The sequence below is a fragment of the Papio anubis genome, chromosome 2, assembly GCF_008728515.1.
Source record: "Papio anubis isolate 15944 chromosome 2, Panubis1.0, whole genome shotgun sequence".
In the NCBI taxonomy this organism is placed as follows: domain Eukaryota; kingdom Metazoa; phylum Chordata; class Mammalia; order Primates; family Cercopithecidae; genus Papio; species Papio anubis.
The window spans coordinates 91,763,757-91,778,799 of record NC_044977.1 but is presented as its reverse complement, the minus strand read 5'-3'; the positions used below and the strand labels follow the sequence as shown (position 1 = coordinate 91,778,799).

The window sequence follows — 15,043 nt, the reverse complement described above, 5'->3', positions numbered from 1 at the left end:
GGCAGAGGCGTGAGGATCATTTGAGCCCACCAGTAAGCTCTGATCTCACCACTGCACTCTAGCCTGGCCAACAAAGTGAGACCCTGTCTCTAAAAAATTTAATTAATAAAAAGTAAATTAATTTTTTTTTTGAAATGGAATCTCACTCTGACACCCAGGATGGAGTGCAGTAGGGCAGTCTTGGCTCACTGCAACCTCTGCCTCCCGGGTTCAAGTGATTCTCCTGCCTCAGCCTCCCAAGTACCTGGCACTACAGGCATGCCCCACCATGCCTGGCTAATTTTTGTATTTTGAGTAGAGATGGGGCTTCACCATGCTGGTCACGCTGGTCTTGAACTCCTCACCTCAAGTGATCCACCCGCCTCGGTCTCTTAAAGTACTAGGATTATAGGCGTGAGCCACTGTGCCCAGCCAAAAATGTTATTTTCTACTCGGCCAGAATTCCTATCTGGTCATTTAGAAATATATTCCAAGCTATAAAGCCTCCTTCTTTAAAGTCCCAAGTCTTCAGCTTCCTGCTGGGTTGATCACAGCCCCAACTCCCAGATAGGGGTGTGTCCCTGCCCTTCTTACCAGGTCTTACTCTGTTGCCCAGGCTGGAGTGCAGTGATGTACACTCGGCTCACTGTGGCCTCAACTTCCTGGGCTCAAGCGATCCTCCTACCTTAGCATCCAGAGTAGCTGGGACTACAGGCACACACCACCATGTCTGGCTAATTTTTTAATTTTTAAAAAATTTTGTGTAGAGACAGAGTCTTACTATATTGCCCAGGCTGGTCTTGAACTCCTGGACTCAAGTGATCCTCCTTCCTTGGCTTCCCAAAGTGTTGGGATTACAAGCGTTGCATGATCCACTACGCCCAGCTTTTTTTTTTTTTTTTTAACCGTTCAAAACTAGAGACAGAGTAATGGTTCTAAAGCCAAAGTCCAAGAGTCTCTATGCAGCTGCAGTGAGACAGGAAGTGCCAGTGGAACTGTAACTGTGACCACCAGATGGGACAATCCCAGAAAAGCCCAGCTCCAGTAGCTTCAGCAAGCTCTCCCCTCCACCAGAAAGTAATAGCCTAGCTTTATGACTCTCCAACTCCCTCACCTTTTCTGGACACACCTGGATAGCATCATCTGCCTGATTAGCAAAGTTAAGCTAGCTACCTCAGATAGCACAGCAACTTCAAAGCCCACATGAAAACCCGAGATTGCTTTTGTCCTTTTAGAACAACTGACTCTCCATCTGTTAGCTCAGACACCCATGGGGCTCAGGGAAGAGGGGAATAAATGAAGGAATGGGTTGCAGGCTGGGCCTTGGGAGGGCCTGTGTGCCAGGCTTGCATTGAGGCCTGTGTGAACAATTACCAGTCAAGTCACACCACCCCACACACCCTCCCTAGAGCAGCTGGGGCTAGGGCAGTCAGAAGGTAGAACCAGCCAAAACTTCCTCCTCTTCCACCTCCTCCTGCTGGATGCCCCAGCCTAAGGTTCCCAGGGAAGAATACTGGATCCCTGGAAACCTCCACCAAGGCCACAGGCTGCCTACTGAAATGTCCCAGAATCAAAAGAAGAAAATATAACACAATGCAGAAATTAGAAACAATGTTTATTGTTTCTTGTTAAAATAGGGAGCACTCATGAGAAAAGAGTATGTAAAAAGGACCTTCCTACATCCTGAGCTTTTTCACTTATCCCAGCAGACTGGGACTGTCCTCACTGTGTAGGAGGGAAAGTTCTCCACCTGCTCCCAGAAAATCAGGCTACTCTAGTTTTACTTTTGATTACTTGCATGCATTAAAAAAAAAAAAAATCAAAATCCAACGATTAACAGTCTACCTCCTCCTAGGCATATATGCCTAGTCCACTTGGACACAGAGGTGGGCCTCAAGTCCAGATCCACACGTACAGCCCAGGATTAGATGGCGCCCTGGAAATCAAATGGGTATTCCTGGCTAGGGACTGAAGAAGATCTCAGCTCCTGGTGATCTGGTTGAAAATCTGCACAGTGCTTCCAGTGAGAACCTGAGATTCTCTCTTTAATGAGGAATACTTTGGGTATGGTAGGACCAGCAGTCAACTGGTAGGCAGCATTCTTGCCACAGGTAGTATCTGGTCTAGAAGCTACTTGTTCCATTTCCAAATCCTTTTAAGATCCCTTAAATTGACGAGAATGAATTCAAGTTTCAAAGTGACACAAAGTTATACAATGTACAGGATGTCATTAAGGTAAAGGTCTCACCAAGTCCATGCACAGGGCTCTGATCCCACCATTCCCCTCCCCTTGCCCTCCAAGACTGCTTAGTTCTGCTCACTACTCCTTCTCCTCAGCGACAGCTTCCAGCATCCAGCAGCCTTGAGCAGCCTTCAGCCTCACAAGTTGGGGGTGGCCCAATTAAGGAACTTCATGGCAACTTCAAAGCCAAGGAAACAGGCCTGAGAAGGGGTTGGGAGGAAGAAAAAAGCCAGCAGGAATAACTATTCATAGACTATTCAAAGGACTATGCTTTGCTGGCCCTGTCAGGACCACAGCCCCTCCCTAACCCCACACCCACTCCACATCAAGGATGCAAACTCTGCTCTCTCATTCCTAAGAGGAGAAGAAAATTTATATCCCACAACTGCCCACTTCTTTTTTTTTTTTTTGAGACAGAGTTTTGCTCGTCACCCAGGTTGGAATGCAATGGTACGATCTCGGCTCACTGCAATCTCTGCCTCCTGTGTTCAAGCAATTCTGCTTCCTCAGCCTCCTGAGTAACTGGGATTACAGGCACCTGCTACACGCCCAGTTAATTTTTGTATTTTTAGTAGAGATGGGGTTTCCCTGTGTTGGCCAGGCTGGTCTCAAACTCCTGACATCAGATGATCCACCTGCCTCAGCCTCCCAAAGTGCTGGGATTATAGGCACTAGCCACCATGCCTGGCCTCACAACTGCCCACTTCTAATGGCCAGGTCAGGAAATCAAAGCCCCTCACCTCAGAGATCCCCAAAGGCAAGTCCTCCTGATAGCTTCAGGGAAGGGAGCAAATAAGGAATGCTCTGGCTGAAGATAGGGCTTTGGTAAAACTGAGACCCCAGTCCTATCCCAGGAACACGCAAAATCAGACCACATGCACCCTGCTCTGTGCCCCAAAGGGAAAGCACAGCCCTGCCAGCTACTTACCGCATTGGCTGGGAAGGCTCGGATCATCACTGCATTGAACCCTTTGTATAAGGATGTGACTCCTTCATCCCGGATCAGCTCCCTCAGCACATCTCTGAAACCATTAGGGTATTTCCCAGGAGGTGCTGTGGGGCAGAACCCAATTTTTAAGGCTTCAGGAAGGAGAAACTAGTAGTTAAGTCTTCCTGAAGGGTCAGGACTAGCACAGGGAAAGGACACCTTGCAGGTCATCTGGGACCAGTCCATAGAAAACAGTTCACCTTGGGACAAATACACAAATGCCTGGATTACTTGTGCCAAGGGAGTAGAAAAGAGGGAAGAAGAATGAAACAGCCCTTCTGTTCATGTGGGGGAGGAAGACTAGACTTGACTTCTTATCACACTTACCTTGTGTTTAGGCTGTCATGAAAATGAGTCTAGGGTTCCTAGAATGCAAATAACTGTGAGGGAGAATGTTAGTCAGGCAGATCCTGAGTGCTGCCATGGAGAGTGAGTATCCCTAGGGCCCTATGAGCTTTGCACCCCAGGATTAGCCAGTGCTGGGGACCCACTCTGCCCCTGTCCACCCCACTACCTTCCACTCACCAGTCTGGAATCGAGACTTGAGCACATCTGGGGGGATTGCCACAGCCCAGTTGAAGATCCCCGCAATGCCCCCAGCCACCAAGATCCGAGGGACACTGAGTTCACTGACCCTGTATAACACCAACAACAGCCCCAGTTAGACAAAGGCTGTGAGAGTGGCATTCAGACTATCCTGCCTGTGGCAGACAGGGCAGTTACAGAGAAGCAGAAACTGGATGGAAGGAGGAGGTATAAGGCCAGTGCTGCTGGCACTCCTTGAAGGAGGTTTCATGCACCTGTTTCAAATACTTGCTCCACTGGCTGAGGCACAGAGTAAGAGCTAGCTGGACCTCAGCAGCCACAAGAGAAAAGCAGATATGGAGCCAGGAACAACAACTACTACTTTCAGATTCACACACAGGAGAGAGCAACACACCCATGACCGGGGAAAGTAGCTTCCAAGTTCTGTTTTCCTCACCTCTTTCCCTCTGGAGTGAAGATGTTTTTCAGCCATTCATAGGTCATGAAATACATTCCACTAGCTGGGACATCTGTTAGTGGCAAGAAAGAGGTGAATTAAAGTACATAAACTCTTCGCCAGGCATGGTGGCTCACACCTGTAATCTCAGCAATTTAGGGGGTTGAGGGAGGGGGATTGCTTGAGGCCAGGAGGTCCACACCTGGTCTGAATTATTAGTAAAATTGTTTTTTAATTGGGTGATTTGGTTCAATTTATTTGCTTTCTAAACATTAGCCTACAGTAGTAATTTATGTAGACTAAAAAAGCATTAAAAAGAAAAAAAATGCCAGGCATGGTAGCTCATGCCTGTAATCCCAGCATTTTGGGAGGCTGAGGCGGGCACATCACCTGAGGCCAGGAATTCGAGACCAGTCTGGCCAATATGGCGAAACCTTTGTCTCTACTAAAAATATAAAAATGGGCCGGGCACAGTGGCTCATGCCTTTAATCCCAGCACTTTGGGGGGCCGAGGCGGGTGGATCACGAGGTCAGGAGTTCGAGACCAGGCTGACCAACATGGTGAAACCCCCATCTCTACTAAAAATACAAAAACTAGCCAGGCGTGGTGGCGGGCACCTGTAATCCCAGCTACTCAGGAAGCTGAGGCAAGAGAATCCCTTGAACCCGGGAGATGGAGGTTTCAGTGAGCTGAGATTGCGCCACTGCACTCTAGCCTGGGTGACAGAGTGAGACTCTATCTCAAAAAAAAAAAAATAAATACAAAAATGGCTTGGCGTGGTGGCTCACATCTGTAATCCCAGCACTCTGAGAGGCCGAGGTGGGCGGATCACGAGGTCAAGAGATTGACACCATCCTGGCCAACATGGTGAAACTACATATCTACCAAAAATTAGCCAGGCATGGTGGCATGTGCCTGTAATCCCAGCTACTCAGGAGACTGAGGCAGGAGAATCACTTGAACCCGGGAGGTAGAGGTTGCAGTAAGCCGAGATCGAGCCACTGCACTCCAGCCTGGTGACAGAGCAAGACTCCATCTCAAAAAATAATAATAATAATACAAAAAATACAAAAATTAGCCAGGCCTGGTGGCACATGCCTGTAATCCCAGCTACTCAGGAGGCTGAGGCACAGGAATCACTTGAACCCATAAGGTGGAGGCTGCACTGAGCCAAGGTTGCACTTCTGCACTTCTGGCTGGGCAACAGAGCAAGACTCTGTCTCAAAATAAAAGAAAAAGAAAAAGAAAAAAAAAATCCCCACAGACTTTTTTTTTCTTTTAAAAATAGTATTATTTTATTTATAATTGATCTGCTTTTTTTTTTTTTTTTTTTTTTTGGAGACAGAGTCTCGCTCTGTCGCCCAGGCTGGAGTGCAATGGCGCAATCTCGGCTCACTGCAACCTCCACCTCCCAAGTTCAAGCAATTCTCCTGCCTCTGCCTCCTGAGTAGCTGGATTACAGCATGTGCCACCACGCCTGGCTAATTTTTATATTTTTAGTAGAGACAGGGTTTCACCATATTGGTCAGGCTGGTCTTGAACTCCTGACCTCATGATCTGCCTATCTCCCAAAGTGCTGGGATTACAAGCATGAGCCACCACGCCCAGCTATTATTTTTTTAATAGAGACAAGGTATCACTATTTCACCCAGGCTGGTCTCGAACTCCTGGGCTCTAGTGATCCTCTCATCTCAGCCTCCCAAAGTGCTGAGATTACAAGTATGAGCCACCACACCCGGCCCCCACAGATTTCTTGAATGCAGAAATGCCAAGCTTGGCACTAGACCCTTCAGGGATTCCTGAGAGGGTCCTCAGCAGCCACATCCTATTTGCAATAATCACTTTGCAGCTATGAGATGCTGCTCTGGGCCAAGCACTGGTGTAAGTGAGTACAAACACACATGATATAATTTCATTAAAGTTCCCTCAGCTGGACTTGGTGGCTCACGCTTATAATCCTAGCACTTTGGGAGGCCAAGGCAGGTGGATCATCTGAGGTCAGGAGTTCGAGACCAGCCTGGCCGATGTAGTGAAACCCTATCTCTACTAAAAGTACAAACATTAGCCAGGCATGGTGGCACGCACCTGTAACCCCAGCTACTCAGGAGACTGAGGCAGGAGAGTCGCTTGAACCCGGGAGGTGGAGGCTGCAGTGAGCTGAGATTGTGCCACTGCACTCCAGCCTGGTTGACAGAGCAAGACTCTGTCTCAAAAAATAATAATAAGGCCAGGTCCAGTGGCTCACACCAGTAATCCCAGCACCTTGGGAGGCTGAGGCGGGTAGATCACCTGAGTCCAGGAGTTTGAGACCAACCTGGCCAACATGGTGAAACCCCATCTCTACTAAAAATACAAAAAATTAGCCAGGCATGGTGGCATGTGCTTGTAATCCCAGCTACTTGGGAGGCTGAGGGAGGAGAACTGCTTGAATCTGGGAGGTAGAGGTTGCAGTAAGCCAAGATTGTGCCACTGCACTCCAGCCTGGGCAACAAGAGTGAAACTCCATGTCAAAAAATAAAATAAAAATGTTAAAAAATAAATAAGGTTCTCTCTGAGTGGTGATGGTCCATGTCGGCAACTGACATGCCCACAGTTATAAGCACAGTTGGTGTATCTGGCCTTCCTCTAAGCTGCCAGCTCAGGACAAGAGTAAGACTGTCTCTGCCTTTCCTACTGCCACTAAAACAGGACATACTTCTCAAAATCAGGGAGATGACCACTGTCCCCAAGTCACTCTTTCTTCCCACTCCTCCCCACAGCAATGATTTCTATCTACTTGCCACTCCCTTCCAACTGTGATGCCATGACTTCTACCCCTGCAAATGCTTGGGAAAGATGGAAGGTCCCTTCATCCTAATCTATGTCCATGCTGGCCAGGATGAGACACTTACTGCCAGTATTCTCAGAGATGTGACATGCATGGTGCCGAGGTTAATCTGGCAATTCAGGCAAGACCCTCTGCGGCAGACCCACCTCAGGTGACCTCTCCAGGTGACCTCAAGTGGAGGCCTCAAAGGTTACCTCGCATAAGGGTAAGCACAGTCCCTTTGTAGATGCCTCGGATCCCAAACTCCTGGTACAGCTTCTTTGCACAGTCCAAGGTACCAGTGTACTTGGTTTCTCCTGAAGAAGCCTGAATCTGGGAGGGAGGAGAGGATCATTAAGTCAGAAACAACATTAGAGTCACAGGCCCAGCAGGTTACAGGAGACTACAAAGTAAGTATGGCCATTATGTGTTAGAGCAATGAAAGACTTCACTGTCAAATTGAAAAGTATCTGGAATGTGTGATTTTGGGGCAGGTACTATGAAATAAGGCTAGGTGAAAAGATCAGAAAATATTCACATTGACTAGAAATAAAACCAACAGAAAATCTGAAAAACAAGTTGAGGAGGCCGAGCATGCTGGCTCATGCCTATAATTCCAGCACTCTGGGAGGCCGAGGCAGGCAGGTCACCTGAGTTCAGGAGTTTGAAACCAGCCTGGCCAACATGGTGAAACCCTGTCTCTACGAAAAATATAAAAATTAGCTGGGCATGGTGGTGGGTGCCTGTAGTCCCAGCTGCTCAGGAGGCTGAGGCAGGAGAATTGCTTGAACTTGGGAGGCAGAGGTTGCAGTTAGAAAACATATTGTACCTTGGCCAGGCGTGGTGGCTCAAGCCTGTAATCCCAGCGCTTTGGGAGGCTGAGACGGGTGGATCACGAGGTCAGGAGATCGAGACCATCCTGGCTAACACAATGAAACCCCGTCTCTACTAAAAAATACAAAAAACTAGCCGGGCGAGGTGGCGGGCGCCTGTAGTCCCAGCTACTCGGGAAGCTGAGGCAGGAGAATGGCGTAAACCCGGGAGGCGGACCTTGCAGTGAGCTGAGATCCGGCCACTGCACTCCAGCCTGGGCAAGAGAGCGAGACTCCGCCTCAAAAAAAAAAAAAAAAAAAAGAAAACATATTGTACCACTGCACTCCAGCCTGGGTAACAGAGTGAGACTCTGTCTCAAAATTTAAAAATAAATAAATAAATAAATAATAAGTTGAGGAAATCTGTCAAACACAATAAAGCTATTTGGAAGGTCTAAAACGGAAGCAACAAATAGTTTAGTCATTCATTTATTCCTTCAATAAATAGCCCCTGAAGACCAACTGCATTCCAAGCCTACCTGGTCATGAGGCTTGGTTAAGAAAAGGTGAACAGGGCCGGGCGCGGTGGCTCAAGCCTGTAATCCCAGCACTTTGGGAGGCCGAGACAGGTGGATCACGAGGTCAGGAGATCGAGACCATCCTGGCTAACACGGTGAAACCCCCTCTCTACTAAAAAATACAAAAAACTAGCCGGGTGTGGTGGCGGGCGCCTGTAGTCCCAGCTACTCGGAGGCTGAGGCAGGAGAATGGCGTGAACCTGGGAGGCGGAGCTTGCAGTGAGCTGAGATCCGGCCACTGCACTCCAGCCTGGGCGACAGAGCGAGACTCTGTCTCAAAAAAAAAAGAAAAGAAAAGAAAAGGTGAACAGAAAATTTCACTCAGAGCTCTAAGTGCCCAGACAGGGGTCCTGTACAGAGAGGGCTCCTATGCAGAGCCAGAGGAGGGCCAAAGAGAGGCTCCTACCCTGTCCCTCAGAGCCAAGAACCTGGGGTAGGCAGGGGTAATCCCAGGAAAAATCTGAAAGACAGCTCCGTGCAGGATCCACACGGGGATCCCGCTTGTTCAGGGCCAAGAGGAGTCAGAACACACAAGAGCATCAACCAAACAATAATTAAAGCTGGAAAGGGAGTTCAACTTTAACAGTTCCAAGGAGAAACACTTACAAATATATAAACCAAATAGTTTTTTTACATACCAGGATTAACCAGTTAAAAAATAATAGAAAACGCTGGGCACGGTGGCTCACACCTGTAATCCCAGCACTTTAGGAGGCTGAGGCGGGCAGATCACGAGGTCAGGAGTTTGAGACTAGCCTGACCAACATGGTGAAACCCTGTCTCCACTAAAAATACAAAAATTAGCCAAGCGTGGTGGCGCACGCCTGTAATCTCAGCTACTCAGGAGGCTGAGGCAGGAGAATCACTTGAACCCAGGACGTGGAGGTTGCAGTAAGCTGAGATCATGCCACTGCACCCCAGCCTAGGAGACAGAGCAAGACTCTGTCTCAATCAATCAGTCAATCAATCAAGGAAAGGGATCCCATTCAAAATAGCAATAAAGGCCGGGCACAGTGGCTCACGCCTGTAATCCCAGAAGTTTGGGAGGCCAAAGCAGGCAGATCACCTGAGGCCAGGAGTTCCGAGACCAGCCTGGCCAACATGGTGAGATCCCCATCTCTACCAAAAATACAAAAGTTAGCTGGGCATAGTGACAGGCACCTGTAATCCCAGCTACTCAGGAGGCTGAGGCAGGAGAATCACTTGAACCTGGGAGGCGGAGGTTGTAGTGAGCCGAGATTGCACCGTTGCACTCCAGTCTGGGTGACAGAGTAAGACTCTGTCTCAAAAAAAAAAAAAAAAAAAAAAGGCAATAAAATATATGTGAATTAAGCAATAGGCTTTGTATAAATAAAACTCTAACATATCTGAGGATTACAAAATAAGAGGTCAATAAAAAGAGTCCTAATTCTAGTTGGGAAAAGTTTTCAATCAGAAAGATTTCTATTTTTCTAAAAATAATAAATTTAAGATAATGTCAATTGAGTATCAATGGGTGTTTTTGGTATAACTTCTGCAAAGGATCTGGACATATGTACCTGGTATGTCTGAAGAACAGAAGGAAGGTCATGTGATCTGAGAATGCTGGAGCCAATTCACAATGACCTTGGGGGCCATGGAGGATTGGGCATGGGAATAACATATTTACAGAATCCTATCATTGTTATGTATGTAGAGACTGTAAGAAGGGAAACAAGTAAAGAGGCCCTCACTGTCATCCAGGACAGTGATGAAGGTGGCCTGAAGCAGTATGGCCGCAATGGAGATGGTGTGAAGGGATGGATTTGGTATAATGTTGAAAACCAGTGTAATTGCTCAAGAGATGGAATCTAAACTGTGGGAGAAAAAGAGGAATTTAGGAGGACTCCTGGGCTATAAGTCTGAATAATTACAAGGATACTATTGTCATCAACTGAACTGAAAAATGCTGAGAGTAGAGGAGGTTCGGGGAAGACCAGGAGTTCGGTTTTGTACATGATGACTTTGAGGCACCTATTAGCATCCACATAGAAATGTTGGATAAACTAGTCTGGAGTTCAGGAAAAGTCTGAGTTGGAGACATAATTTTTTTTTTTTTTTTGAGACGGAATCTTGCTCTGTCACCAGGCTGGGGTGCAGTGGCACGATCTCGGCTCACTGCAACTTCCGCCTCCTGGGTTCAAGTGATTCTCCTGCCTCAGCTTCCCAAGTAGCTGGGACTACAGGCACGCACCACCACACCTAGCTAATTTTTGTATTTTTAGTAGAGATGGCCAGGATGGTCTCGATCTCTTGACCTCGTGATCCGTCTCCCTCAGCCTCCCAAAGTGATGGGATTACAGGCATGAGACACGGCGTCCAGCCAGAGATATAAATTTGAGTCATCAGCATAAAAATGGTGTCTAAAAGTCATGAGACAAGGCTGGGTGCAGTGACTTACTCCTGTAATCTCAGCACTCTGGGAGGTTGAGGTGGGCAGAGCACTTGAGGCCAGAGTTCCAGACCAGGCTGGTCAACACGGTAAAACCCTGTTTCTAAAAAAAAAAAAAAAAAAAAAAAAAAAAAAAGTCACCCAAAATTAGCTGGGTGTGGTGGTATGTGCCTGTAGTCCCAGCTACTTGGGAGGCTGAGGTACAAGAATCACTTAAACCCCGGAGGTCTGGGTTGCAGTGAGCTGATATCGCGCCACTGCACTCCAGCCAGGGAGACAAAGCAAGACTCTGTCTCAAAAAAAAAAAAAAAAAAGAAAAGAGAGAACTAACCGCTGCAGTGTAAAAGTCACCAGTGACCGGCTGGGCACAGTGGCTCACGCCTGTAATTCCACAGCACTTTGGGAGGCCGAGGCGGGTGGATCACAAGGTCAGGAGATGGAGACCATCCTGGCCAACACGGTGAAACCCCGTCTCTACTAAAAATTAAAAAAAAAAATTAAGCAAGCATGGTGGTGCATGCCTATAATCCCAGCTACTCAGGAGGCTGAGGCAGGAAAATTGCTTGAACCAGGGAGTTGGAGGTTGTAGTTAGCTGAGATGGCGCCACTGCACTCCAGCCTGGTAACAGACCGAGAATCTGTTTCAAAAAAAGGAAGAAAAAAAAAAAGTCACTAGTGACCTTGATAAAACCATTTATTTGCAGTTGTGAGGCAAAAGCCAGATTGGAGCAGGTTTAACAATTAGAGAAGAGGAACTGGAAATGGCAGGTAGAAAAAAAAACAAGAAACAGGCCAGTGTGGCAGCTCACACCTGTAATCCCAGCACTTTGGGAGGCCAAGGTGGGTGGATCACCTGAGGTCAAGAGTTCAAGACCAGCCTGACCAACAAGGCGAAACCCCATCCCTACTAAAAGTACAAAAATTAGCAGGGCGTGGTGGTGCGCACCTGTATTCCCAGCTACTCGGGAGGCTGAGGCAGGAGAATCGCTGGAACCTGGGAAGCAGAGGTTGCAGTGAGCCGAGATCCGGCCACTACATTCCAGCCTGGGTGAGAGAGCAAGACTCCATCTCAAAAAAAAAAAAAACAGAAACAACTTTTTCAAAGAGTTTTCGTGTAAGAGGGAGCAAAGTCATGAAGCATAGAAATTGGTGTGGAAAAGACTAGAGAGAAGTTTGTTTTTTTGAGACAAGGTCCTACTCTGCTGCTCAGGCTAGAGTACAGTGGCATGATTTCTGCTCACTGTAGCCTCAACTGCCTGTGCTCAAACGATCCTCCCACCTCAGACTCCTAAGTAGCTAAGACTACAGATGCATGCCACCACACCTATTTTTTTTTCTTTTTTTGAGACAGAGTTTCACTCTTGTTGCCCAGACTGGAATGCAATGGCATGATCTCGACTCACTGCAACCTCTGCCTCCCAGGTTCAAGCAATTCTCCTGTCTCAGACTCCTGAGTAGCTGGGATTATAGGCACCTGCTGCCACGCCTGGCTAATTTCTTGTATTTTTAGTAGAGATGGGGTATCATCATTTTGGCCAGGCTGGTCTTAAACTCCTAACCTCAGATGATTCACCCGCCTCGGCCACCCAAAGTGCTGGGATTACAGTTGTGAGCCACCGTGCCTCGCCCACATCTGGCTAATTTTTCTATTTTTTTGTAGAGATGGGGTTTTGCCATGTTGCCCAGGCTGGTCTCAAACTCCTGGGCTCAGGTGATCCATACACCTCAGCTTCCAAAAGTGCTGAAATTATAGGCGTGAGACACCACGCCCAAAGTTGGTTTTTTTTTTTTTTTTTTTTGAGATGGAGTTTCGCCCCTGTTGCCCAGGCTGGAGTGCGGTGGTGAGATCTCGGCTCACCACAACCTCTGCCTCCCGGATTAAAGCGATTCTCCTGCCTCAGCCTCCCAAGTCACTGGGGTTACAGGTATGCGCCACCATGCCTGGCTAACTTTTTTTTTTGTATTTTTAGTAGAGATGGGGTTTCTCCATGTTGGTCAGGCTGGTCTTGAACTCCCAACCTCAGGTGATCCACCCACCTTGGCCTCCCAAAGTGCTGGAATTATAGGCATGAGCCACCGCACCTGAAGTTTGGTTTTTTCTTTTTTTTTTTTTTTTTTTTGAGATAGAGTCTTGCTCTGTTGCTCAGGCTGGAGTGCAGTGGCACGATCTCAGCTCACTGCAAGCTCCGCCTCCTAGGTTCACGCCATTCTCCCACCTCAGCCTCCCAAGTAGCTGGGACTAAAGGCACCCGCCACCACGCCCAGCTAATTTTGTTTTTGTATTTTTAGTAGAGATGGGGTTTCACCATGTTAGCCAGGATGGTCTCCATCTCCTGACCTTGTGATCCACCAGCTTCGGCCTCCCAAAGTGCTGGGATTACAGGAGTGAGCCACCGCACCCGGCCCACAGTTTGTATTTTTAAGATGAAAAATGCAAGCATGTTTATGCCTTTATTCCTGACGAGAATGATCGAGTGGAGAGCAGAAACTGATGTCAGTGGCTGAGGGGAAAAAAAAACAAACAATGTCTGTGTCTGGGCAAGAGGGGATGGGATCCAGTGCACAAAGAGGCCTGGGATCAAGCAGAAGCACAGGTCATCCTTGATAGAAACAAGCAGGGCGGCCGGGCAGGGTCGCTCTTTTTGTTAGCCAGGCTGGGTGACACCTGTAGTCCCAGCTAATAGGAGGCTGAGGCAGGAAGATCACTTGAACCCAAGAGTTTGAGGATGCAGTGAGCCATTATCAGACCACTATACTCCAGCCATGCAGCAGAGCAGCAAATAAGCAGGGTGAGACTCTGTCTCTAGAAAAAAGAGAAAGAGGCCAGGCGCGGTGGCTCAAGCCTGTAATCCCAGCACTTTGGGAGGCCGAGATGGGCAGATCACGAGGTCAGAAGATCGAGACCATCCTGGCTAACACGGTGAAACCCCGTCTCTACTAAAAAATACAAAAAAACTAGCTGGGCGAGGTGGCGTGCGCCTGTAGTCCCAGCTACTCCGGAGGCTGAGGCAGGAGAATGGTGTAAACCCGGGAGGCAGAGCTTGCAGTGAGCTGAGATCCGGCCACTACACTCCAGCCTGGGCGACAGAGCGAGACACCGTCTCAAGAAAAAAAAAAGAAAAAAGAGAAAGAAGAAAAGAAGCCAGGCACGGTGGCTCATACCTGTAATTCCAGCACTTGAGGAGGTCAAGGTGGGCAGATTGCTTGATCCCAGGAGTTTGAGACCAGCCTGGGTAACAAAGGAAGAGCCTATCTCTACCAAAAAAACTAAAAAATTAGCCAGGTGTGGTGATACATGTCTATAGTCCCAGCTACCCAGAGGCTAGGTGAGAGGATTGCCTGAGCCTGGGAGATCAAGCTACAGTTAGCTGTGATCATGCCTCTCCACTTCAGCCTAGGTATTGCCTCAAAAGAAGAAACAGGCTCGGCATGGTGACTCTCGCCTATAACCCCAGCACTTTGGGAGGCCAAGGCAGATGGATCACTTGAGGTCAGGAATTTGAGACCAGCCTGGCCAACATGGCGAAGCCCAATCTCTACCAAAAAATACAAAAATTAGTCAGTGATGATGGCATGAACCTATAGTCCCAGCTATTCGGGGATGAGGTGAGAATCAAAGAACCCAGGAGGTGGAGGTTGCAGTGGAGCAGCCACAAGATCACACACCTAGGGCAGAGGACATCTCTGTCTCAAAAAAAAAATTTCTTTTTTTTGAGACAGAGTCTCGCTTGTCGCCCAGGTTGGGAGGCAGTGGCGCCATCTCGCTCACTGGGTAAGCTCTGCCTCCGGGTTCACGCATTCTCCTGCCTCAGCCTCCCGAGAAGCTGGGACTACAGGCTTACCCCACCGTGGTCTCATCTCTGACCTTGTGATCCTCAGCCCGGGCCGGCCTCCCAAAGTGCTGGGATTACAGGCGTGAGCCACCGCCTCGCAAAAAAAAAAAAAAAAAAAAAAAAAAAAACTGTCCCTACTTCCAAATGACATGGTTGTCTATGTAGGAAATCCCAAGGAATCTTTAAAAAAAAATCACAGAACTAATAAGGAAGTTCAGAAAGTTGTAGGATACAAGATTATACAAAAATCAATCGTGTTTCCCAAACAAGCAATGAACATGTGGACAACCAAATAAAATTATAGTATCATTTACAACACCATTTTACAAGGCAAACAGAAAAAGAAACACTTAGGTGTAAATGTAAGAAAACCTGTACAGGCCGGGCGCGGTGGCTCAAGCCTGTAATCCCA

The 15,043-nt window shown here is 47.9% G+C and overlaps 1 protein-coding gene across 1 annotated transcript in view; it reads right to left on the bottom strand.

Moving 5' to 3' along the window:
• Positions 1-1,573: 1,573 nt before the first annotated feature.
• Positions 1,574-15,043, bottom strand: part of SLC25A20 (solute carrier family 25 member 20) — a 42,236-nt gene continuing 28,766 nt past the window's right edge. Inside the window, exons 5-9 of the mRNA XM_003894462.3 lie at positions 7,214-7,331; positions 4,192-4,264; positions 3,735-3,844; positions 3,150-3,274; positions 1,574-2,421 (exon numbers count right to left, since the gene is read on the bottom strand). Of these exons, the coding sequence (XP_003894511.1) occupies positions 2,359-2,421; positions 3,150-3,274; positions 3,735-3,844; positions 4,192-4,264; positions 7,214-7,331 (489 nt within the window). The 3' untranslated portion in view covers positions 1,574-2,358. The remainder of the gene's footprint in view (positions 2,422-3,149; positions 3,275-3,734; positions 3,845-4,191; positions 4,265-7,213; positions 7,332-15,043) is intronic.